This window comes from Camelus bactrianus, chromosome 15 (assembly GCF_048773025.1).
Source record: "Camelus bactrianus isolate YW-2024 breed Bactrian camel chromosome 15, ASM4877302v1, whole genome shotgun sequence".
In the NCBI taxonomy this organism is placed as follows: domain Eukaryota; kingdom Metazoa; phylum Chordata; class Mammalia; order Artiodactyla; family Camelidae; genus Camelus; species Camelus bactrianus.
In genome coordinates, this window is record NC_133553.1 from 29163660 (window position 1) to 29189687 (window position 26028).

General features: G+C 53.4%; 1 protein-coding gene across 5 annotated transcripts in view; it reads left to right on the forward strand.

The window, feature by feature from the left end:
- Positions 1-26028, forward strand: part of KLHL29 (kelch like family member 29) — a 295226-nt gene that overhangs the window by 149698 nt on the left and 119500 nt on the right. For 4 of the 5 annotated variants that reach the window (XM_074341727.1, XM_074341725.1, XM_074341724.1 and 1 more), the window contains one exon: positions 12520-12849. In XM_074341727.1, the coding sequence (XP_074197828.1) occupies positions 12565-12849 (285 nt within the window). In that variant the 5' untranslated portion in view covers positions 12520-12564. Of the gene's footprint in view, positions 1-12516; positions 12850-26028 lie in introns of all 5 variants that reach the window. The other variant, XM_074341726.1, reaches the window with a different exon arrangement.

The following is a 26028-nucleotide window of genomic DNA, read 5'->3' on the forward strand; positions in this document are numbered from 1 at the left end:
CTCAGCTCAGCCCCGGCACTCCATACACACACGCACTTGAACACACATGCGTGCGCGCGCGCACACACGCGCACACACGCCCACCCTTCCCTCACTGTCTCTTTCCCAAAATCCTTTCTCCTTCTGGGCATATGATAGGGTGGCACTCCTGCACCCCCTTGAAGTTAGACACAGCCACGTGGCTTGCTTTGGCCAATGACCTGAGAGCAGAGAGGACACAGGTCCCTTCTAAGGGACAGCTTTAAGAGCCAGTGTGTTGATTCCTCAAACCCTCTTTCCCTTTGTCCCCGTGGCCAGCAGAGTGCAGGTGCAGGGCACTCTGTCAGCCTGAGTCCTAAAGAAGGATGACCTGGAGCAGGGCTCCCAGGTGTCCAGTGGTGAGCGGGTAGCATGAGCAAAGAGCACACGATGTAGTTTGAGCTGTGAGACTGGGGGCTGCTTATTGTCACAGTGTAACTCAGCTATCCAGGTGGCGGCAATCATCGTTTTTTGAGTAAAAACTAGCCCTGAGAGCAGCCTCTCTGAGCCACGTGGCCCTTCCTTTGTTGGAGCCCCAGTGTTCGGTGCCTCGGGTAACAAATGTTGTTGAGGCGAGTGGCTGACTCCAGAGTGGCTCTGAGAGTCCATCATTATGAGGATACAGTCTGCAGGGACCTGAGGGGTAGGGAACAGCCAGTGGGCAACCTACATTCATCAGCTTCCCTACCCTTAGCCCTGGGGGTCACGGTGAAGGTCAAACCAGAGTTAGAAGCAGGACAAACCCAGGGCGGGGGACCCCAGAGGGCACATGGTGGTCCTTGCTGCTGGTGGGCAGGAGGCCAGCAGCCCCAGGCTGCCCGACGGGGTGGAAGTGGCAGCCTAGAAGCCAAGGGTCCCTGCTTGGTTAATCTAAAAATAAACAGAAAGGCAACAAAAAATCTATGTTTCAATTACTGCACACAAGCTGTTCAAACAGCCAGCTCTGCACTGGAGATGTGAACTTGTCAACAGAGGCTGCCTCGTTTGCATGCTTGGATGGTGATAAAACACACAACCTCGCAACAGGCTGCCCTCTGGTCCGGGTGTTTTGGGTTTGTTTTTTTTTTTTAATTAAATTAAATTAAAAGTACAGACCTAGAATAAAGATAGTGAAAATCTGAAGCAAATAGATCAAGATAGGGCAGCAGCTCCCAAAATGAAGGTGGAGGAGGCTCTGAGGTCTGAGACAAGCCAGGCCCCTGGTAGAGAGGTCAGCAAGAGAGTGGCCAAGACAAGGGGTCCGTGGCCAGGACCAGGGCACAGTTCTCTCCCAAGTGACCCAAAACAGTCCTCCCCTCTCCTGCTGATCGTGGAGGAAACACCAGTGAGCATTGTGGACCCTCGTCTCCTAAAGCTAAAGGGAAGGCTTTTTAGGGGCCTCTCTGTTGGGGAGGGGTGTTATAGTCCACGTATGGGGTAAGCTCAGCAGGCCAGATTCACGGCAGGCAAAGCTGCGACTTCCATCCTTGGGCACGCTACATTTATTTCCTCTCCCACGTGCCCGCCCTCACAGTGTCCTAGCTCCAGTACAGTCTGTTCCCTGGAATGAATGACACCCCAGGAAGCTGCCTGCCCTGGGCTCCAGGGCAACCCTGACCTGCCCTGACCAGGCACTCCCGCCCTTGAGCCCAGGCACGTTCGTACTTTTCTGTATCCCTACTGTGTGCTTTCCTCTTGACCAGCCCTACTTTTCCCCAAAGCAGGAGCCTTGCCCCATCCTTGCCTGCGCTCAGGAGCTTGCACAGAGCCAGGCCTAACAGGGCAAGAGGTGGTCAGTAAATGTGCTATGATTTGACAAGGAAAAGGCAGAACAGGGATTAATCAAGGGCATGTCTAGAGGGTTGCTTGGGAGGGAAAAGGGGGCACAGAGTCCTGTCTCATGGAGGAGGAGCCCCAGAAAAGGAGGCCAGCTACTTCCTGATTCCTTGGCGAGGGATGCTGGGTAAGCAGGAGCCCCCAGAGATGGAAACAGGAGAGCAGCGTGCTCACACCAGCGGCGGTGAAGGTTGCACAAATCCTGCTGCTGAAGTGGCTGTTGGTTCTGCATTCACTCTGGACAGGGATTTTAATGTCCCCAGCCCTCGGAGCAATTCTGCAGCCATCAGCCTAGACGCTACTTACTCGGTGAAGTGAAAAAGCAGTTGAGTCTCTCCCAAGGAAGATAATATCCTGTCACAGGCAGTATGATCTGCCGGCCATGTGACGGTCATTCCCTAATGTTTCCAAATAGACTTTTGAATCGACTCTTGTCTAGAAGAAAGCAAATTGCAGGAGCATTTTTGGTAGCTAAATAGAGAGCATGTATTCGTCTTTCTTTGCAACTCTTGCTGCTGGGTCTGGCTCCAGGCACCGAGTGGGATTCATCCATCAACTTGGGTCATTGATGAACACCATTTGCTGTGAAGAGGGATCTCGTTGAATTAGTCAGTTCTGCAAGATTCGGAATAATCAGGCGTGCCGGAGGCGACCTGCGAGAGAGACGGAGGCCCACTTGGAGAAGGGAGGTAACTGCAAAGTCTAGCTCCCAATTCTGCCATCGTGTGTTTGCAGGATCGTGGGAAAGACAGCTGAGTGTTTCCATTCTCCACGGAGCCACCAAGAACTAGGAGTCAGAAGGAGCGAAGATGGTTACTCGTCCTGATGACTCCGAATAATTGTCCTCAGTGCCATCAAACCAAACCCGCCCGTCATACCTGCCTCATCCATCCTGATGTTTATGAGCCCCTAATTTAGACACGCCTCCCTTCTTCGCTCAGTTTATGCTGCCAGTTGTCATTTCCAATATCTTTTTTATATTTCATTATCACCATTATAATGATTTACACCAGTAGCAATAGCACAAATGCCTAGTCAATTAGTCCCATGAGAAAAGTCTCTGAATCATATATGCCTTTTAGGGAAAAAAAAATCACTACATCAAAACCCACAGCCAGAATGTCTCAGAGCAGAGGTGTACGTGGGGAAGGAGAGGAAGGGAGGCTTGTTCTTTTAATATTGTTCCTCTAACACAGGCGCTGGATACCACCTTTCTGAGGCAGGGAGATTGCTTTTTCCGTGAGAAATTGTGCCCAGGAAAGGAATCGGTGGCATTTTTCTGGAAACCTATCATCAGAAAAGCATTTCGCAACATTTGTCTTTTTAGGTCATGTATTAAGCCCTGTAATTACGGACTATGGCTTTTCTCCAAAACACCTCTGCCCCCCAGGGCCATCTGAGGACCACAGTGCAGCGGCGGGCGCTGCCGGAGCATCAGAATGCCTGGGTCCTAGGGCCGATTCTGGTCCTGCTAGCGGGCAGTTATTAGGCTGGCATGTCTCAGGCTCTACCTGCATTCAAGTCCTTCTGGGTGGTCTTGTGAAAAACGCAGATTCTGACTCAGTAGTGCTGGGGCGGGTCCTGGAATTTGCATTCTAACAAGCCTCCAGGTGGCACCCATGCTGCAGAAAGGCTGCACTTGGGTAGGGGGCACTTAGGCTACTATCCCAGCCCCCATCTTCATCCTTTCCTCTCCGTTGTCCCCAATGCCAGCACATCTCTGCCTACACCACTGGGATGTTATAAGAAGGAAACGATGTGGTGCTTCTGAAGAGCCTTGTGAAGGGTAAGCTCTGTGGCCCCAGAAGGCCATGCTATTGTTGCCATGACCGCTGCTGGTCCTTAAATGTAGGACCCTCCCCAACTCCCCTGAGCCAGTTGACCCACTGGTCCAGAGTCTGCTGGACTGTGTCTCCCCCAAAGCTTTGGATGAGCCAAAACTTAGGAAATATACGCAGGTTTAGCTGGCAGTGGAGAAAGCAGGTTCCCTGTCTCCCTTTAAAGATAAAGATGACACCCTAAAGCCATCTGTTACAGAGATTGATGCCACCTGGGGAGCGGAAGCAGAGGTCAGACTTCACTGCCCTGGTTTCTGATCTGGGCGGTCACATCCCTGACTTCCCTCTCCCCCAAGCCTGCAGGGCCTGGTAGAGGCTGCTTGGTTGGGTTCAGACCCTGGAGCTGCAGCAGGTCTTGGTGGAAGCTGCCAGCAGCTAAGTAGCGGGGCTAGGACGAGCGACCCCAGCCCGGCACACGGGCCCTGCTGAGTGAGTTACCGGTGATGGCTGGGCCTGAAGGATATTCACAGGAAGACGGTGGTCCGTCCTGACTGGACAAGGTGAGATGGAAGGGGAGAGCTCTTTCAGAGCAGGCGTGAAATGTGACAGCAATGGCTGTGTCCAGTTCACTGGGGTATTTAAGGAAAGGGACTAACAATGAAACCGCACCTCAGGTCACTCTGCCGGCATTAGCCTGTGAATGTTCCAGAGCTTCCGTGGCTTCTGAGCTAGTCCAAAGGATTTGAAATGGGGCCCCAGGTCTAGGCTGGCACCTACACCTGGCCCCACTACCCACACATTTTGTATCCACTTCAGATGCTGAACACCAGCTCCTCACTAAGGAACACCTTCCCCCAGGAGCAGGGCCTGGACTGGTGAGGCGGACCAGGAAATCTGTTAGGAGCCCTTGCCTTCAGGGCTGGACCCTGGGGTGGGTCCGGGGAGGCCTTGCATTTTTCACCCTGGGCACCTCTCGTGCCTCATGATGTGTTCTGAGCTGGAAAGGGCTTGCCACTTTGATCTGGGAGCGTTTCCTGAGCCCTGTCCCTGGTGCCTAGCCTGTGCCCAGTCAGAGAGTGGTCCTGTCTGGAGGGAGTGCACTCTTACAGGAGTGGCTCTGCCACAGTGGGGCGGAACGTGCCAGCCCATCGCTGGGTGGTCGGCCTACCTCTCGGAGAAGAGCGGGTTGCTCAGAGCAGTCCTCCTACCAGAGGGGCTGGAGCAGCCTGCCCCCAGCCTCAGCCAGCAGTGAGCCTTCTGAGTCAGTAAGGTCTCTGTGGGGCCGGGGATTGATGGGAGCAGAGGCAGCCCCAGGAACCAGGGAGGCATTTCTGCGGGGCATCCCCGGCTCCTGCTAACATCTGTGCCAAGCCAGGGCTGAGCTAGCTTCTTCAGAAGCGCCCGGAGAATTCCTTTGTGTTGCATTTGCCAAGATGGTGTCCCGGCTGCTCTTTATCATTTTGCTCCAGAAGAAAGACTAAAAGATGCAGAGAGGGAAATGAAAATAAGAAAGATGGGCATGGACTGTTCCAACCGACTTGGCAGCACGTCTCCCCCGAACAAGGCAATCATACATTTTCCAAGCGGCCGCGGTTCCCTTCTCAGCCCCCTGTCTGGAGGCAGCACAGCTCCCCCACCGTCCTGTGGATTAATCACGCCTCTGGGCCCTCGCAGCCGGTGCCCACTCCTCCGAATGCCTTAATGATAGGAATGAGGGAAGGGTCATTAGCCACCTGTGATCCTGGGGACAGCACGTGCACTCGGGGCTTGTCGATAGTGGGGGACACGGAGCGTGTCCCAGGACACCAGGCGCCACCATCCTGAGGCAAGTTTGGGGCTGCCCAGCGTGCCAGACTGTGAGCTCCTGGACAGTGGGCCCTGTGCCCCAGCCCCACGTGGACAACACTAAGGAAAAGACTGTCACATTCGCAATGCTTGATTGCTTACTCATTAGTTATTCATGCTGAGGCAAGTTCATGGGGCAGGGCTGCTCATCTGGTGTCCAGCAAGTGTATGTGCGACTGAGTTAGAGAGGCACAGCCTGGTGTCTGCTCACTCTCCTTCTCCAGGTCTGGACAGCTCCCCTGAACTGCAGGAAGGCTCCCATCCATCAGGGCAGGTCCTGGGTGATAGGAGATCGCCTAGGTCATGGGTGTTCAGCAAAGATGGCCTGCTTTCCACCTCTCTGTGTTGTCTCCCGGTGGCCCCAGGTGACAGAGCACCCTGCAAGGTCCCGGCCACCTAGCACAGCGGGTCTCAGGGAGTCCGTGAGACACCAGATCCACACAGCTTCGTAGTTCACAGCCTCCTTCGTTCTCACCCAGAAACCTGCCCAGTTCCTTTTGGCCTTGGGGTTATGGGCTTATGCTTTTCCTCCCTGTAACTTTCAGATCTGATCTCTGTGCACAGAGGGCTGCCAGGACTTACTGTCTGGTCCTCACGGTGGCCCTGGGGACAGGCAGAGCTGTCCATCCCCGCTTTCTAGATGAATAAGCGGAGGCTTCCCTGAGTTCCCGGGGCTGGTAAGGGATGGTGCTGGCGTTCAAACTCAACCCTCTTGACTCCCCACCTGGCCCTCTTTCTACTGCCCAGGGGCCTCAGGTTGAGTCCTGGAGTGGTCACCGAGGACTCGGAGCTGACAGAACAGAGGGGACAGGCCCAGCACTCAGACTCGGGGAGGCAGTTAGGTACAGCTTCACCAAACAGAGCAAGGAGTGTGGGCCCCTTTGCAGAGAGGCCCCTGAACTCAGCCACTCAGTGGCCAGCCTGCGTGGCAGGGCCAGGGAGGTGCCGAACACCTGGGGCCTGCCCGGCTCTTGGCGTCTGACTAGAGCACAGCATGAAAGGGTCCAGCTCTGTGAGGGTTCTCCAGGGTCTGAACTAGACCTTGAACTAGGCACTGACTGGGCCGGAGCGCATATTGCCCAGTGGGGAGGGACTCCTAGGGCAGGCTCAGTCATGCCAGCCTATTTCCTATACTCCCAAGTAGAGACGTAAATTTTCCACCATTACAGTTAAATAACCACGTTATAGAAAATGTGAAGATAAGATAAACAACACCTAAAACTTTGGATCAAATTTTAAGCAGGTTCTCTCCTAAGCAGGGAGTTAGTTCTTTTCAGAGGCTGCAGGAAAACTGAGACGAGGGAGATGGGGTGCCCAGTGGAGGCCCCGGGCGTGCTTTCTGCCTGGGCACCAGGAGCCGAGAGGAGAGCGGCAGGGAGGTGGGTGCTGGGGACAGGCAGTGGCGGAGGTGCTGGGTAGGAGCCGGAAGTCAGGGGCTGCGCAGCTTTGTCATTTGTCTTTTATTCCAGTTAGCCACCGGGCCGTCTCCTCCAAGGGAGCTGAGAGAGCCTGGGGACAGGGTGGTCCCTCCGCAGCCTGGAGCCCTAGTGGTGCTTACGGGAGGAAGACTTGCCCCAGCAACCTGTAGGCAGGGAAGCCAACTTCCGTTCACTCCTGAGGGAAGAGGAGCCCACGGGCGATGCGCGTGTGTGGAGGCCCCGGGCCAGGGCCCCTCCCGGGAGCACGCAGCCTTTGTGGTGAGCAGGTGAGCCATCACGGGGTCCTGCATCTCATCCCTCAGGAGTGGGGGCCCGCAGGACAGGCCCTTCGCTCTCCACTGGAGAGGAGACCTGGAGAAGGCAGAAGGCCTTCCTCACAGCCGATGGGATCCTATTGGACACACCAGGGTGGCCTCGGTCACGCTTCTGAGGGATCATCTCAGCCAAGAGGCAGTCAGGCTTGACGGGCATGATTCTCCCCAGAGCTGGTCAGTGTGGCCCTGCTGCATTTCTGGGGTGCTGGGGGACCCTGTCCTTAGATCCCAGGAGTGTGCCTGAGTATGTTGAGGCTCTGCCTTTGTGGCTCTGAATGGGGAGATGGGGACGGAATGGGAGTTGGTGTGCAGGACCAATGGTTGTACATTCAGAGCAGCACTGTGGCCCATCAGGAGCATCCCAGAGTGACGTGTTCAGCCCCCATTCATCACGTCTGCTGTGATTCTGTAAGCAGAGCTTCCACTCCCCTCACTCTTCCCTGGGAGAGGAGAGGTGTGTGCAGAAAGAAGGGACTGGGAACCAGTGCCGGGGCTGGCCTCCTCAGTGGTGCACCGGGCCCCAGGCTCAGCTTCTCTGAGTCTGAGTCTGGGTCTGACTCTGAAAAGTGGAAAGCTGGATGTTCGCACCTGGGACCACCGTGTGAGATGCTGGAGGTGTATGCATTTTATGAACTGGGAGGTTCCATGCAAGTGTGAGATTTCAGACAAGCAAAAATGGGGCCCTGCCCGCCCCAGGGAAGGGCCAGGTCACCCTTCCCTCCTCTCTGCCAGCCCAGCCTCCTGGGACAGTGCAGAGGACAGCACTCATGGTGGAGAAACAGCTTTGCCACGTAGAATCCCAGAAGCCAGAAGCAAATCTCTCACATAAAACTCCCGCCTCTGGGAGACTTTTCAGATTTAATCCAGGACTTGCACCAAAACGTCTCTGCCTTGGACCTCGGCCTGACCTGCCTCCACCCACAAGTATAAGATTTTCTAGATCCTCGAGCTTTTTCCTCACACATGTGCATAGAATTTAAAAGGTGCTGGCAACACATGAACGCCACCAGGCGTGGGCCCTGGGTCCTCATAAACAGCCCCCCACACTCAGGAATGGCACTGTGAGACCCGCTCCTCTCTCAGTGATGGCCCCATGCCAGGCTCTGCCAGTTCACAGGCAGCCCGCCAGGAAAAGGTGCGCCCCTGCACAAGGAGGCATTTTACATGTTGTGTCTGATTGCTTGACCCGTCTCGTCTGAGATGCCTGGTGCGTTGGGGGCCTCCTCCCGCCCCAGCGAGCGCTCCCTGCTGCCGCCCCCACAACCGCCCTGGATGCACACGTGGGCGGACCGGGCCTTTTGACACGCTGGCTGCAGCCCAGCAGGAAATACTGAAGTTGCCACCTCTGGCGCTGGCAGTCTGCCGTCTCACCAGGATACGCTGGGCAGCACGCTCCTTTCATTCCGTCTGAAAGGGAAAATTAAATTGAGGAATGAAGTCAAACCCAAACCTGGCATGCAAATAGTTGACCTTTGTTTTGAAAACCCTTAATGAGGCTGAGACCAGATTGTGTGGCCTCCAGCTGCCTGAGTCACCACCTCCTCTCTGGCGTTTTCGGGAGACCTGAAGAGACAGACGGGGAGGGGAGGGGACAGCCGGAGGCGCAGCTGTGGGGCTGTGAGGACGAGGGAGCCAGTGTGGTCCGACGGCACTCCTGGAGCCAGTGAGCTGAGAGGTTTGATCGGCATCAGAGGTTTCGCTGGGGCCAGAGGCCCCTTTGACCTGAGCCCAAGCCCGCTCTGCCACCTCCGGGCACATGCAGGGGCACAGGGTTGCTGGGCACCTGAGTGCCAGCCCCTCACCCCACCTCTCCACCCTCACCAGCTGGGAGGAGAGGATTCCCTGACAGTAATGTGAGGTTGTTCTGTTTTGTAGGAATGAAGGGCTGATTTAGCGTATCAATCAGGCTAGGTTAGACGTAGGTAACAAATAAACTGCCAATCTCAGTGCCTTAACATGATAAAGATTTATGTCCCAATCGTGCCAAGTCCAACGCTAGGGGTGGGGAGCAACCGTCTTCCATCAGATAGCTGCACCAGCTGAGAGACATGGCCTCCGGGGCTGCCAAAGTGAGAAGAGGGAACTACAGGGTCGTAAAAGATATTTTTAAAGGACCAGTTCTGAAAGTGGTCTTCGTCAGCTCCCCATTCATTCTGTCTGCCTGGATCCAGGTGCATGATCCCAACCTAACTGCAAGGGAGGCTGCAGGGGTCTTCCTGAGTAGGCAGAGAGAGGATGCGGTGTGGTGAACTTGGAGCATCATCTCTGCTCCAGGGCACTGGTAATCACCAAGAGCCCTGCCTGGGCAGGTGGATCTCGGGCGACAGGAACCTAAGCTGTGGGGTCTGGCTGCCCCTGGATACGCAGATTCTCCTTACAGAGCCGTCCTTGGAGACTCCAGTCCTGATTTCCTGGGAAGGCAGGACATTTCCTGACTCTGGTGCCTACACACAATTTCCAGCTGGAAGCCTCAAGGTTTTTGTGTCTGAAGTTCTCCCTTCACATAAATACTTGTCCCTTCCTGAAACATTACGCAATTAAGAAGAAATGAGCGTTTGTTTATTCATTCAGCAAATGTGTCTTGAACACCCTTCTATGGCAGAAGGGCTGGGTGCTGGGATTACAGACAATGAGCCTGGAGCCTAGTCTCAAGGTAGCAAACGTACAACAGCCATTCATCGTTATTGGGATGATGGTGTGCATGGAAGTTCAGGGGGACGGGCTGGGTCAAGGGGGCGGTCAATGCAACCTCTGAGAAGAATCGGTGCCTCAGCTGAGTCATAACAGACACACAGGACTTAGCCAGGGGAGGGGGAAGACAGTTCTGCCAAAGAAGGAGCGTGGGCTGGGCTTATCCCAGGGCTGAGAGAGGACACCGATGCCTTCAGAAATTGTCCTCTGGGCCACCCTTAGGATTCTGGACCATATTTCTGATGAATAGGATTTAAAGCAGGAGAGGAAAGGATGGTGACCAGATTTGTGCTTTAAAAAGCCATATGGGCAGTTGGTGAAGGATGGATTAGAAGGGTGAGGCTGGGAACAGAGGACCAGTTGAGATAATCCATGAAGGAGACATGATTTGGAGTGGATGTGGGGGCAGGTTTGAGAAACAACTAGAGCAATGACTCAAAAGACCCCGCTGTGGGCCATGGGGCTGGAGATGAGGACATGCGGGTGGCATTCTCTGAGAGAGGGAGTTCCTGAGAATGCGTTGGAGCAAAAGAACAATGAGTTAATTTAGGGACATATAATATTTAGGTACTTTTCAGGCAGTAGGATGGTGGGTGTGGTGTTGAGGAGGGGGGAACTGGAAATGGAGCCTCGGGAGTCGTCACTAAAGAGGTGGAGCTGAATGAGGTCGTCCAGGGAGAGCATGTGGGGTGAGAAAAGAAGAGGAGGAAAGAGGGGCTCTCAAGGATGAGCCAAGAAAGATCATCTTGCAAAGCAGACTGAGATGGTGTAGCAGAGAGACGTCACAGAAACCGAGAGAGGAGCTTTCCAGAGTGAGCTCAACCAAACCAAGTCGGGGGAAGTCAGGGTAGGCTCAGGAGTAAATTTCCCATTGGCTTGAGCAAGCAGATCGTTCTTGACCTCGGTGAGAGTGACCCCTGAGGGCTGGCTGGAGTGAGAGCCACAGGGGAGCGGGTTACCATGTGAGCAGGAGGAGGGACAGTGACCAGAGGCAAGCGGGGACAATTCTCCCAAGAACTTCAGTTGGAAAAGTTTGTGAGCGTGATCAAAAGGGAGTTCATTTTTATTTTCATGATGTTAATATTGAATAGACAAAAATAATTTTTGTGGCATTGTGTAAGCCGTGAAGTGTAGTGATAAAATGAACAGTGAGCCTACCATCCAACTTAAGAGGTGCAGTCAGCTCTGCTTCCGGTGGGCCTGCGGGTTGGGCTCAGGTCTGCTCCAGATGCTCAGTAGAGGGGACAGTGTCAAAGGAGGGGACAGTGGCTGCCAGGGCCCTGCCAGCCACAACCTGGGTTGGGTTGGCCCAGGCTCTGGCTCTATGGTCCTGGAAGTTGGCAACTAGGTCTGGATGTGCAAAGACCAGAGTAGAATCAGGCTTCATAGAAAGTTTAAAAATAAAGTGGTCTGTCTGTTCACTAGCCAGGAATTCCAGAGCCCACCCCGCCGCCCTGGGCTGAGCTGGACTGGCAGGATGGGAAAATGAGCCAGGACCCGTCCCTGACCTCCAAGAGCTCACACCCCAGACAGCACATGCATGAGGAACAGAAAAGTGTCAAAGAGAACCACACCATGCCTGAGCCAGGGACAGGGCTGGGGATGTGGTGGGCAAGCAGACTCCACCCTAACCCACCCGTCGGTGCCTTGGCACTGCCTTTTCTCTCCCATCTGCCTCTGCCTTGCTGTGGCCTCTCAGACTGAGACAGCCTCTCCTGTATCCTTACCTCCTTCCTGACTGAGGGTGGCTGGCAGGGAGCCAGGCAAGTCATTGTCATGCTGAGCAAAATGCGATCCTTGGTGATGCAGGAGGCCCTCAGGGTATCTGGTGTGTCTAGGTCCCCATGACAACACTGAGGGCCTTATGTTTGGATATTCAGGAGTGTTGTGTGGGAGATGGTCTGGTTAACAGAAGCCAGGGAGCACCGGGGACTCTGGCGCCATCCACTGAGTCGTAGGTGACAAAAGAGAACTCTTTACTCCCGGAGGCTTAACACCTTCTCAGACTTGAGTCTTGCATTGAGCTACAGTCTGGAGGCTGGAGATCCTGGCCACTTTCACACCTCCCAGTTCCCTGACCTCAAGGGAATCACTTATTCTCAATGAGCTCCCTGGTCCGTAAAGGGGTGGGGGTGGAGCTTGCCAACTCACAGCTACTCTAAGGATCAAATGAGATCTATGTCAAAGGCCTAGACCACCACAAAGTGAGCCTACAGACGTCGATGCTCTCGCCCCATCACAGGGCTGAGCTGTTTGCACAGTGGGGATGGAGGGGTAAAACCCCAGTTGTAACTGAAAGGCACACACCTGCATCGTCCAGGACAAGGTGATGCAGCAGAATGAAAAGCGTTACTTTCAACTGTGAGTGGGTTCAAATCTCATTGACTACACTTTTGCCATGTGATCCTGGACAAATCATTTATTCCTCGTCTGTGATGGGGGCTAATGATCCATGCCTTGTGGGCTTGCTGTGAATATGAAATGAGCTCATGTTCGAGAGCCCTTTTATGCACACAGAGAAGGCGCTTAATAGATGCTGGCGGCCGTTGCTGTCCTCCTCGCATGCCTGCAGGGCTGCCGCTTGTCTAAATTGCCCTCCTCTCCACTCTGTGCCAGCAGGTCCGGCCTCTGTTTCCCCGTGAGGAGCAGCCACGGCCCACCGAGATGTCCCGGCACCACAGCCGCTTCGAAAGAGATTACCGAGTGGGCTGGGACCGCCGCGAGTGGAGTGCCAACGGGACGCATGGGACCACCAGCATCTGCAGTGCCACCGCCGGAGCCGGTGGCGGCACAGCCAGCAGCCTCAGCGCCCGGCCGGGCCTCCTGCCGCTGCCCGTGGTGCCCTCCCGGCTGCCCACGCCCGCCACGGCCCCCGCGCCCTGCACCACCGGCAGTGGCGAGGCCATCACCAGCCTCGTGGCCAGCTCTGCCTCCGCCATCACCACCAAGGTAAGGGCTTCCGTCCTCTCTGAACAGGCGCCGGTCAGAGGGGCCCTGCTTCCCTGCAGGCTCCCCAGCCTGAGCGCTTCTCCACCGTGTGGGTGTCCCTGGAGCTGGGCCGGGCCAGTATTTAAGTTAAAGTTGGCATGGTTTTATGTTCCATAGTGCCTCTCTCTGTGACTAACTAGTACAAAGATGCAGATGCTGTGCATTGTCCTATACTCTGCTGGTTAAAGGCATTTCATCAGTGAAATGACAGTGAGACTCCAAGTTGGCAGTACAGGTTCCCTCAATAGGTGACTGTGGACCAGGCAAGTCCCCATGGGGGCACTCGTGACTTGGGTTTGCAAGAAGATACTGATCAGCAGTAAGTCCTAAGTGGTCATAAATCTGCTACTTATAACCACTATTACTACTGAGAATGCTCACGTCCCTGTCTCCTCCAAGCCTCAGACAGCCCTGACATCAGTACTTGTCACTCGCTTTACAGTTGATGACACGGTGGCCCGGGAGTCTGTGGGAGGAGGTCCCAGTAGGACCCCCCTCGGGGACCCAGGCCTCAGGGGTGTTAGTTTCAGATCATTCACCATCTTCTGGAGGCGGCTCCAGCCTCGGGAACGAAAGCAGAGAGCAGGCTGTGTTACCAGCTGCGACATGGAAATGAAAATGTCTCCAAGGCTCTTGCCTGGCTTCGGGCCGAGCTGGTCCCCGCCACGCTGCTCGAAGCCCCTTGAGGGACGGGGCCCAGGCCGGTGGCAGGAAGCCCATTCATCGCCATCCTGTCTCCTGGGCAAGCAGGGGCTCTGCAGGCCGCCTTTGCCTCTGCCAGCCATTCAGAGCCGCCTCCCAGGAACCCTCTCAGGGCGGCATGCGTGCGTGCGTGTGTGTGTGCGCGTGTCTAGTCTTTTCTTTCCTGCTTTCATAAAAGTTGCCAGAGAAGTTAAAGGCGGGGGAGCCCCGGCCCCAGCCATTGTGAGGTGGCGGTGATGTTGGAAAGTCGCACTCCAGGTGTGCTGCGCCTTTGTCTCTGTGATTTTCAAAACTCCCTTTCAGCCCTGCTTCCCATTAATAACTGTGAGTGCTGCCGGCGCAGAGCCCGGCGGAGGCCCGAGACAATGGAGCTATTGGAGGCCAGCTCGCAGCACACTGACATCTTCTGCAGTGCCTTATTGATTTTATTTTCCTGTTATGAAAACACCACCCCCACTGAGGTGGGGAGGGAAGGAATGTTGGGCGGCAGAGAGGAGATGGAGGATTATTTGGGCACGATGCCCCCAGACCAGCCAAACACATTCCTCCCCAGGCGCCAGCCCCCAGGACTGCTCCAATGCAGTGACCTCTGCCCAGTGGACCCAGCCAGTGACCCCGCCGGCTGCCCTGCCGGCCACATCTGGCAGCCACTCAGCAAGGCCAGCCGTTGGCCATCTGGGGAATGGCAGCTTCGGGAGCTGACTGCTGGGGGGCTCCAGGTGAGGGGAGAGGAGCTGGACCAGGGAGTCCACTTAATGGTTTCTGCCCTCTCAGGGATGTTTTAGGGACAGCGTCAGGCTGCGCCTCAGGGCAGGGGTTTGGACTACTCCGAGCAAGGGAAATGGAGTGTCCTCGTGGTGAGGGCTCGCCCTGCTCACACAGCTCCTGCTTTGCTTCCCGGCAGCTTGATAGTCACCATCTCTAACTGGCTGGACCCCAAACCACAGCACATAGGAGGAAAGGAAACTGGCCTCAAACAAAAAAACAACAGCTGGGCAAGGACTGAGCGGGGCGGCTGGGAGGGGAGAGGGGGCAAAAGTTCATGCCTGTGAGGACAGCCAGCTCCTTGGCATGTCTCTCTCCAGAACCATCTCCAGCCCAGTTTCATACCTGTAGGGGCTTGTCTAGTCAAACAAAAGTGCCTGATCACACTCTGGGTTCTTTGGGGTGCTCAGGAGAACTGAGTGTGTGTGGCGAGGGAGGACGGCAGCCATCAGTGGCTTCTGTCCAGGGCACTGTGATTGAACTTGGGCAGTGGTGCTTTTCTGTCCTTCTGACCTAGCTGCCAACCTCCCAGAAGCCTGTCCCCCAGCCTCCTTGTCTAACCCACACCAGGACCACATCAACTGACAGGCAGGCTGAACTGAGGGATCTGTGGTTTCCCTGGTCAACTAGCTGCGTCTTCACTGAGCAGCCAAGGGCTGGCTCTTGCCCTCCGGGAGCTCCCGGGCCAGGATATAACTAATCTGTGGCCTGGATGGTGTGACCAAATGACCTGAGAATGTCTCTCCCATTGAGGTTGTTGGCAGAGGCAGCTTGGTGGAGTAGATGAAGACAGATTTTGGAGCCAGACTGCCTGGATTTGAACTCCATTCTATCTCGTGCTTGCTGGGGGACCTTGGACAAGTTACCTAACCTCTCTGGGCCTCACTTTGGAAAAAAATAGGAATAGGTAGTAGTGCCTGCCTGTCAGAGTTGTTGGGAGGATTATATGTGCTAAAACACGTGCAAAGTGCTCAGAGCTGAGCCCAGCACACAGAAGTCCTATACAGGTGCTATTGTCACCACCACAGTCACTGTCACCCAGGGGAGGCCTATGGGACGAGGCCATGCCCCTGTAAGGGAAGGTGGTCATTTCTAGCCTCACCAAGAGGGAAAGGTAAGGCTTCAAATAAGAAACAGGAGCTGGGCACCAAGCAGGCAGGGAAAGGAAATGGGTTTGTGAGTGGTGAGGTCTCAGGTTGACTTGTGACGTTACCAGGGTGACATAGCAGCAGGACGGGCTGGAGGGACGAGGGCATCTAGCCTGCCTCAAACTCTACAGAGTCAGCACCACCTGGTAAGCCAGGTGGTGGAGGGAAGGGAGCTTAGAGCTTTGCTCAGCCACGGGGCCCTTTCCTTGAAGAAAGCCCAGTGTGCGCACAGGGCCAAGGCCCTCTCTGTGGACGGTGGGGGAGGCGGGAGCTGTTCCCCTCCGTGTGCAACCTGCTGCCCTGAGTGGTAAAGGCTGCTTGAATGTTTTGGCGTGGCCTCCTCCATGAAGGGTTTAGGGCCACGTGTGAGCCAGATCCACCCCTGAGGACTCAGAGAAAGGTCCCCAGCATGGTGACAAGTGTCAGCACTGTCAGGCCTGTGCATCCCCAGTGGGCTGGGCATGGAGCAGGGTGAGCATCACATGCTCTGGCAGCTGTGGGCCTGGGGCACCCCAGGCCGTCACCACTAATATAAGGACGGCCTGCCCCTTCACCTCTCCTGCCCGCAGGCTCCTGCCCCGTGCTGGGGCTGCTTCTGCCAAGCCCTGGGGGACAGTCCCAGCTCTCCAGGGTGAAGGAAGGCTGGCTAGGCTCCCAGCGGCTGACTAGGGAGGTGATGACAATTCTTTCCGTCACTGCTGCCTTCAGGCCTAAGTTGGTTTTTTTCAGTTTCTGCCTTTTTCCATGACCTAAGGATTTCTTACATGTTTTTGATGAAAGGCCACACAGCCAACAAGACAAGCCTCCCGGGCCACTGAGGTATGGGGGGCCTAGCCAGACATACAAACACACACAGACACACACACACACACACACACACACACACACACACACTCACTCATTTCCCAGACCATTAAACTGCTTCCCTGGGGCCAAGATCAGCTTTTGAACCTTAGGACACAGAGCCCAGGAGAAGTAGAGTAACCATGCCACCCAGCCTCTATTTTGTAGATCAGAAGAGTGAGACTTGGAGAAAACAGACTTACAGAGGTCACCTAGTGAGGGAGAAACAGAATGGGCCTGAGCTGGCTCCTTTCTCCACCCCAGGCTGCCTGGCACCAGGCATTCACCATGGTAACCATCACTACAGCATTGTTATGGTAACTCTCCCCATCCTCTCACCCACCTAGCTGACAGCAAACACTGAATTTTGGCAAGGAAATGGGTATATTTACCTCATGTGTTATAGATGGAAAAATTTAGGCCAAAGATTATGTCGACTAAACATTGCACAGCTGGTGAGAACTTCAGGCTCTTGAGTCAGACAGAACTGGGTTTGAATCTTCTGCCACGTAGGAGCTGAGTACATCTCTAAGCCTCGGTTTCTTTGTCTATAAAATGGGAATGATAATAGTATGTTTCTCATGGAGGTGTGTGAGGATCGGTTAAATCAATATGTGTAGAAAAGCACAGAATAGTACCCTGCCACTTGTCAAGCACTCAATAAAAGTTAATTTTAAAAAGGTAAATCAGAGGTCGGTCCAACCAAGTATTCATACATTTGAGAGGAGACCAAGCCCCCTGTTGGTTGGAGCTAGTAGGCTGTAGAGGGGCTTATTGGACCATCCCCTCCGCTGACTGATGAGGCAGGAGGTAAAGCTGAAAGCTGGAAGGGCACCCCGTTCCCCCCCAGCCCCGCCAGCACTCTGGGCTCCAGGCAGTCAGAGCCCCGGGGGAGGGGGGCTGCTGCTGAGAAGCAGAAACGCGACTTGGCGGCCAGGCTTGTTTATGGGCTGGAAAGGAAACACCGCTGCCCTGCAGTTGCTGCTGCATGAAATTTAAATTATTCTTAGCAAACCTGCTTGACAGATGAAACAGAAAAGGGACGGCTTCATAAAATGCAATTTTGTTCTTGAAAGAATGGACTTTGCAGAATCCTCGCTGATGTCTGTGAAATGTATTAGGGGCTTTTTCTCCTCGTGGTCAGAAGCACTCATGCTGAAACATTCCCATCGTTCCTTGGCACTAAGCCCTTGAAAATAAATCTGGGCTGGGAAGAGAGAAACTTAGCCTGTGTCACAGGTCCAAGGAAAACCGAAAGGGGCCATGGGATCTGCAGGCTCCATCCTCACAGCACCAAACACTCAGATATTTGACATTTATGAGCATCTGGGGCTTTCAGGGGGGATGTCTGTCATCATAGAGACAACCCCAGAGACAACGTCTTCCTCCTGCACCCTAAATTCTTTGAAGAAATGCTCCTCTTGGAGGAGAGGAGCTGGGGTTTCCATGGGGGATCATGTGAATGACCACAGGGCCCCATCCAGCACCCCCACTCCTGTGGTTCTGGGGTCCACGAACGGATAAAGGCGGCTTTTGCACAGTTACAGAACGAGAGGCAGACCTCTCTTTCCTCCTGTGTTCACGTTGAAAACCAAAGGCTACTGAGTGGGCTCAGTTGGGGGAATCACTCAAGCCCCCGTTTATGGTGCATTTCCAGACTGTGCGTGATTTCTCTCCAGAAGGCTGTTTCTTGCTCCGTGAATGAGAATTTGTGATCTCCCTCATGATACATTATCAGGCACTGAAAATGCATCGCAAGACGACCTGTGCGTGTTCGTGCCGAGCTAATGGGTTTCGCCTGCACGTTAAGTGGCCGCCACAGTTTTGGTTGTATCTTCATTGAGTCCAAACCCACCCATCAGTCACGAAGTGTGTGCAAAAGTGAAAAATGTCATGGCTTCCCCGGTATCCATTTTCAAAGCCTACAGTTTGGGGAGGGTAGACCTGAGTGGCTTGATTTCTTAAATTTCTGATTAAGGGGGCAAAGAGAGGGGAGAAATTTATCTATTTTCTCTTATTTGTAAGGGCTGAGACAGAGTCTGGATAACAGGCAGCTGGGGATTCCAAAGGAAGGTTCTCAGAAGATGTGCTTGGCTGGGGCCAGTTGTGCATGCAAGTTAGCTTTTGCAGGGTAACATTCATCCCAAAACTGAGTGGTGTAAAACCATCCTGGTTCTGTGGGTTGGTTGGCAGTTCTGGGTGGCACTGGGCTGGCGGAGCTGATCTTTGCTGGGCTGTCTCCTTTGTCTGTGGTCAGCTGCGTGGTGGCTGGGGGCTGGTGGCTCATCTGGGATGGCCTCGCTTACACACCTATGCGTAGCAGCCGTCAGCCAAGGCGTCTCAGTGCTTCGTGGACCTGTCATCCTCTCTCCAGCTACCGCAGCGGTGTTCACATGAGGGTCTCAGGCTTCCAGGGGCAGCAAGAGGGCAAGGCTCGGTCACGTGTGCTTTTCTAACCTCTGCTTGAGACCCATTTGCTTAAATCCTCTTGGTTAAAATCCTCTTGGCCAAAGCAGTCACACAGCCAAGCCAGATTCAAAGAAACCCTGCCTCTTACTAGGAGGTGCAACAACACCCCACTGCAAAGGGGCAGGCAGGTGGGGATGGGAAGCACTTGGGATCATTTTTGCAATATACCCCTTCTCCCCAGCAGCATTGCCAGCACACTTGCTTAAACGCAGTTATTCACCCTCTCGTTTCCAGCCAAGGCTCACATGCCTCAAACAGAAAGAACACGGTCAATCTGCTCCTCTCCTCTGTGTGGCCTGGTGAACAGAATCAACCTGGGACACTCGTGACTTACACACACCTGGGTGACACACATCATCCACACCAGGGGCTGCCTAGGGAGGCCTGAAAGGAGACACTGGTGAGGAAGGTGTTGCCAGGGAGAAGGCGTTGCATCTGGCCCCCAGGGAACCTCGCAGGATGCATTTAGCTTGAGAATCCACCACTGGCCAGGACTTGGACCTCGGTCCTGAAGGCTCCAACACTGATCCCGTCACTGCCCCAGAGTCGGTGGGACTGGGGCACCGCTGTTCCTGGGACACTCACAAGGACAGAGGAGAACCTACCGATTCAAAATCAAAAAATCCACCCCAAGGAAACCACCTTCACAGACTTTGCCCAGTGAATCTCTCCCTGTGAGAATCCACGTAGGAAAACAAATTTTGACCAGAAGACTTTCTGTTGAGCCTAAAATCAGGAAAGGGAGCCAGTGACATGATGCAAATATTCAGTAGCTGCCGATCGGACAGCGTCACAGCTCTTTCTCCCTAATAGGATAAATCTCGTGCAGTTCCCAAAAAAGCCCTTGGAAAAGGCCTCACCTTAAATTAAATTAGGTTTTCTGCAAACAGCATCATTCCAGATGAACATAAATCTACTTCTTATTCAGTTTTAATGGTTTTCCCTCTTTCATTTAATTACTCATGTTGCAATTGAACAATATTTTTTCATTGCAGAAGGACAGTATTTTAGCTACATTATGGGTTAAATAGGCTTTGGAGAACTAGCCTGGGAATCTCATCACCATTTATAACATTGTTTTTTATAAGGAAAGTATGTTCTGAAATCTAAACAGCCAAATTACAAATGAACTTTCAGAACCCAACCCATTTGTTAACTGGAAACTGTCTGTAACGCTAAAAATAACTCAGGGAAATAAACATAAAAAGGAGAGTTGAATGCCCCTCGGTGCCATTTGTTCACCATCAGCTCCTACAGATCTAGTTTCATTTCCGTGAGGAAGAGTTCCTGCAAACCCAGACTGGCCCTATCCCTGTTTTCCTCACTGTCATGACACAGGCAGCCAAATTGGCTTGAGTCCTCCCAAAGCATAATGCCACGGAGAGGCGTCATTGTGAAGTCCCTGCAGAGCGAGGCTGATGTAACGTAGCAGATTATCCATCAGTTTCAACACCGCATTTGAGGCCCTAAAATGAAGGCTTAGGAGAGCTGTCTGTGCAGCTCTGCTGCAGTGTCCACTAGTCAGGACATTTTCATTTGCATTGGAATCTGCATCTATAGAACCCGGAGGCAGGGAGCCTCATTTTCGCTCTGGGAAATAAAGGGCCGGGAGAATTCAGCAGAGCATCAGTGTGCATTCAGACGCGGGCCACACGCCTCTCCTATGGATGCGATAGGGGTCCCGCTTTCCCAGCCACCCTTCTCCTGCTGTTTCATGGAGGAGATGGGCGAATACTTTGGACCCTCTGGCTCCATGACAGGAGTCCTGGGAACTGGGAGTAAAGCAAGGTGCACACCGGGATCGCAGAAGGCCAGTCATCAGAACCTCCCTCCCTTGACTTAAATCCTTGGCTGATGTCCTTAAGGAAAATGCTCTTCTGTTGCCACACGAGGCCCTTCCTCCAGTCCTGCTCCTGAGGCCGGGGCAGCTCAATTCAGCTTGCTGTCCTCTTTTGTTCCTAGAGTACCAAGTGTCTCCCCATGCCCCTCCCTGGGCTGCCAGCAACTATAGTGCTCCGTGCTCTGCCCAGCTCAGTGCCAGACTGGCATTGAACATGATCCAGATTCATGACCTACTCCTTAAAGAATTCCTTCCTCAGGTGAGATGTGGCCCAAAAGCCAGCAGGCCAAGGGGTAGGGGGCAGGAATAGGGAGGTAGAATGACCAAGCCTGCAGGTGGGTCAGGAGCTCTCACTGTGCAGATGCCAGAGAACTACACCAGGCCTGACAAAGTGAACTTGGAGGTCTGTAGTGGGTGTTGCTGGCGGTCTACCCAGCCTCCATTCTGTTCAGGTATCCATCACCTCCTATGCTTTGGGAAAAACGAAACCTAGTCCCTGCTAGGATTATGATGGTTCAAAACCAAGTGTGGTAATACCATTCCCCTTACCCAACGTTAGTTTAGGAAGAGTCATGGACCCAGTTCTGGCCAGTGGAACATGAGAGTAATCCTATCTGGGGGCTTTGGGAAAGGTTTTCTTGCTTCTAAGGAAGAGTCACAAGAAAAAGGAAATCCTTCCTCTGGACATTGTAGTGTCTGGACGTGATGCCTTGAACCGCTATAACCATCATGCTACAAGACTGCGGATGAAGCCAACACATGAGGCATAGGAAAAATAAGAGAATTTCGGAAATATGGAACCGGCACCCTAATGCTGCATCCCTGCCTACCTCTGGGCTTTTGTTACCTGAGCTAACACATTTGCTGGTTGTATAAAAAAAAAAAAATTTTTTTTAAACTGCCTCCATTGGCACACTGGCTCCCAAGCAACAGTGAGGATGTCTTCTCCATCTCCCAGACCTCGCCTGGCACACTGGCTTACTGAAAATGGCTGCATTGGCCTTTGTGATTATCCTCTACCTGTTACTCATTTATTTCAGCACTCGCTGCTGTCTACAGGGATTCTGCTCTCTGCCGCTTCCCTAAATGCCAACACTAGGGCATTGCTTACAGCCACCACACTTTCCGGGGCCATGTTTCTGTCTGAGGGAAATCCAGCCATCCCTGGACTAAGGGGGAAACCCCAGGCTGGGGTCAGGATATGGGGTTCAAGGTCCACATCCACATTTCACTGGGCTGAGCAACCTCTAGGCAGGGCACTTAAGCTCTCCAAGACTCAGTTTCCTTACCTAAAATCTGGACACAACAGTGCCCACTTCACTGGGCTCTTGTGAGGTCCACATGAAATAGGAAGGCAGAAGAGCTTTATAAAAATAAATGCCCTAATTCATAGAGACAGAAAGTAGATTGGAGGTTACCAGGGGCTGAGTGAAAGGAGGATGGGGAGTTACTGTTTAATGGATAGAGTTTCTGTTTGGGGTCATGAAAAAGTATTGGAAGAGTGGTGACAGTTACATGGCATTATGAATGTAATGAATGCCACCGAACGTATACTTAAAAATGGGGGAAATGGCAAATTTCATGTCATATGTATATATATGACCACAACGAAAAATATTTTTAAATAAATAAATGCCCTGCTATCAAAAGAGAGAGGGGAAATATCAGTGTAAAAACAGGGAGTGGTTCCTGACTCACCAAGGAATTTCCTTTATTAAGAGCCATGGGAGCGCCAATCACAGCGGCTAGAATGGAGGCCAATCAAATGCTGGCACTTAACACAGACCGACCTGGGCTTGATTGAAATGTGGGCCAGAACCCCAAGGAATGGGAGGGTGGCCCAGCCCCCAGGAGGGCAGCCTTGGTGTCACTGAGGAGTCCCTATCCTGACTCACATGGGAGTCCCATGGCCCTGGGAAGATGCTCGGCTCCCCTACCTGCAGCAGGTTACTGCCAAGCACAGTGGGAGGGCCAGGCCCCGGAGAAGGAAGGTCCTAGGAGATGCTGGAGCCATTGGAGGGTGTGTTTGTTTTCATTTTCTCTAGCAGCCCAGGAGCTGGGACTGCGAGTGAGGCCTCAGCTATGCTGTGCTCGGCAGCAATTATAAATCTCACCAGCATCCAGGGTGCTCCCCAAGCTACACACACTGTGCACTTTCACCTCACACACCCAGAAACCATCCTACGAAGCAACTCAGGGCTGCTGGCCAGCCAGGGCCCTAGCTGTGTCCTGGGGTTGCTGCCACCGCCACCACCATCATCACTACATCTGTTGTGTGCTCACTGTGGGCCGGCAAGGGGTCTAAGTGTTTTCACCGGCGTTAACCCACTGCATCCCACAGCGACTGTGTGAGGCAGGTGCCGTGATCAACCTCAGTACATAACATGTGCCGTCCAGCTCACTGCCGCCACCCGATGCTGCCCTAATGAAAGCTAGGCCTGTCCTGGGGTGGGAACAGCTGGGATTCTGATGGTGCACGTGACCCTGAGAAGAGGGGTGGGGAGGGAGGAAGCCACCGCTGCTCACCTCAACCGAGCTCTTGGGCGTGGCCTGCCGACCACCCAGCATGGCACCTCCAACCCAGCCAGGTGCAGACTGGCTCCACGCTGCCATCGCCTCGTGTGTCAGGAATATGCTGAGGGTGTGATTTTTTATTCGCCCGCAATATTAGGCTGAGGAGAGGATATTGGGCAAAAAATATTGTACCCATAATTCATATTAATGGGAATTCAATAGTGGCAACTTGTCATCTGCTGAGATTAGAAGGGAACGTTGTGAATATTGTGTTATAAAGGCATTAAAGAGGCGTTATGAATTAGATTCCATTCCACTGCATCGTGTTCCTTGTAAATAATTGAGGAAGAAACTGGTGCTCGGAATTTGGGTGTATCCATTTCGAGATCCCAGCAGTTCGCTCCCCGGGCGGATGGGGCCCCGTTGATCTGACAGCTCACACGGCTGTGGGGAAAGTCTGCACCTGGCTGGGCCAAAGGCTGCATAGAGTGAGCATCGCACTTCCAAGAAGACTCTTTCTTCCAGCAGAAATTAGTAACTGCCACATCCAACGCTAGCAAAATTTTCCCAAGTCTGGATATTCCCTTTTCTCCAGTCCCGGGAACTCATGCTTTGCAGCCCGGGCCCAGGTGGGGTCTGGTGGCATCACGGAGTCAGGAGCAGTCTTCCCCCCACCTCTCCCGCCCGCCTCTGGCTATCTCAGTGGGGAAGACCTGAACAGCATACGTCCACGGTCAGGCAGCTGGCCAAGCATCGGCCACGTCAGCCCTGGTGGAGCAAGCCCCGATTGATGACATGGGGACACCCACCTCCAGTGGGCCTCCTGGTCCTGCTCTGCCACCCAGAGGATCCATCACCTGCTGGCTGTGCTACCCCTTAGCGCAGACCTCTGCTGTCTCCTCGTGGCCTGTGAAAGATAAATGGGGCTTCCTGGCTAAGACCACGTTCTTTCTATCTTTTGTTATCAAAGCCAAGAACTTGAATCAGAACAGAGGAGTGGCTGCTCCCAAAAAAATGTGAGAGTGGAGGAGGTAGCACTGAACCTTCGCCCTGTGTGCAGAGCTGGGCAGAGCAGGCGGACACTCACCCCGCCTCTCTGGCTTTGCTCACAAGCCCCTCCATAGCTGACCCTGCCTCATCCCCATCTAGGGACTCAGGGGGCTGGAGAAATTCTCCTGTGACTGTGGCCAAGTTTGTGGGCAGTTCTGAGCAGCTGGCTGTTGGTAAATGAGTGATTTCCTCCATGTCCTTAGAGGTGTTGTTCCAGGATTTCAACTTTGACCTCTTTGGATGGCATGCCTGGGAGCAACTGGAAAGAGGAGGAGGTGTGTGCAGTTTGAGAGGCAGTCAGGCCAGAAGGTTTTCATGTGAAGAGTGAAATGATCAGTTGGTCAGCCAACCACATCAATCAGTCCTCGTTGGGACACCCGATGTATAAGCACACCAGACATGTAAGTCCATGGCACACCACTGTGCCAGCACAGAGAAGGGGTGAGCAGCCCAGGCTCCAGGTTCAAACCGCCTGAGTTTGAATCCCGACTCTTCCACTTTCTAGCTGTATGACTTTTAGCGAGTTACTTACCCTCTCAGAGCCTGGTTTCCTCTTTTGTTAAAGGATAATGGTAGTCTACCTCACTGGGTTGTGGGGGAGATGAGACGAATTAATAATGCAAATGTCCAGGACATGCTCCGTGGATGTGATCTGTTGTTGAAACCATGGCCTTCCCGGTGTGGCCCTCCCCTCTCTGTCTCTCTCTCCCTCTAGAATGTGGGTCCTTGACACAAAAGATCCTGTCTTCTTAGGTTTTGCATGGCTAGCACCTCACACTGGCCTGCTATGTGCTCCATAAATATGTGCTGAATTATTAAACTGAATTGTTAGAAGAAAGTGTAGTCATGAAAATTCACTCGCTTTACCAAAAAAACAGTTGTGCACTTTTGAAAATCATATTCCACTTTTCCATGGCCATATATTCCATTTCAGAGAAGTGCCGTGACTGCCTAGTTCTCCGTGTGGCATCTCCATGACTGTAGTCAATAGCCTACAAATGAATTCAGTACGTATTGAAATGTGCTAGCTCCTCGCTGATTCAAGGGGTCCCAAAGTAGGGCATTTTACAAAGCAATTGCTATGCTTTCGTGAGATGAAAAATCATCTCCTGCATTTGATGCTCTCAAATCTAGAACCTGTGCCCTAAACAGTCCTGGGCTCCAACCCACCTTTTGTTTGTGGGTGGTTGTGGTGATAGTTGTGTTGTGGTGGTGGTGGTTCTTTTGTTTTGTTTTTCAAACCATCTGTGGAGGTCCAGGCACCTTGCCAAAAGCTGGACATGTTTTGCCTCAGTTCTTACAACTGCCCTGTGTGGGAAGCCAGCAATTATCCCCATTGCACACGAGATGGAATTTCAGAGCCTGGGCAACTTGCTCGGCACTCGCTTATAAGTGGTAGGAATGGGATTTGAACTGAGACTTTTCTTACTTCAGAGTCCATGCCTCTGACTCCCAGTTCTTTTCCCTGGATGTCTGCCCTTAGATATCTGCAAGAGCCTCAAATATAAAATGGCCAGAATTAAACCCCACCTCCTCAGCCTCAAAGTGGCTCCTTCCCTTAGAACTCCTAGCTCAGGGCCAGAGCTACCACCCACGCAGCTGTGTAAGCCACTGGCATCCTCCCTCTATATCTCCATCACCTCTCCATCACTATCCCCATCACTGCCCATCACCATCCCCATCACCGCCCATCACCATCCCCATCACCCCTCCATCTCCACCCCCATCACCTCTCCTCACCTTCCCCATCACCCCTCCATCTCCATCACCGCCCATCACCATCCGCATCACCCCTCCATCTCCATCCCC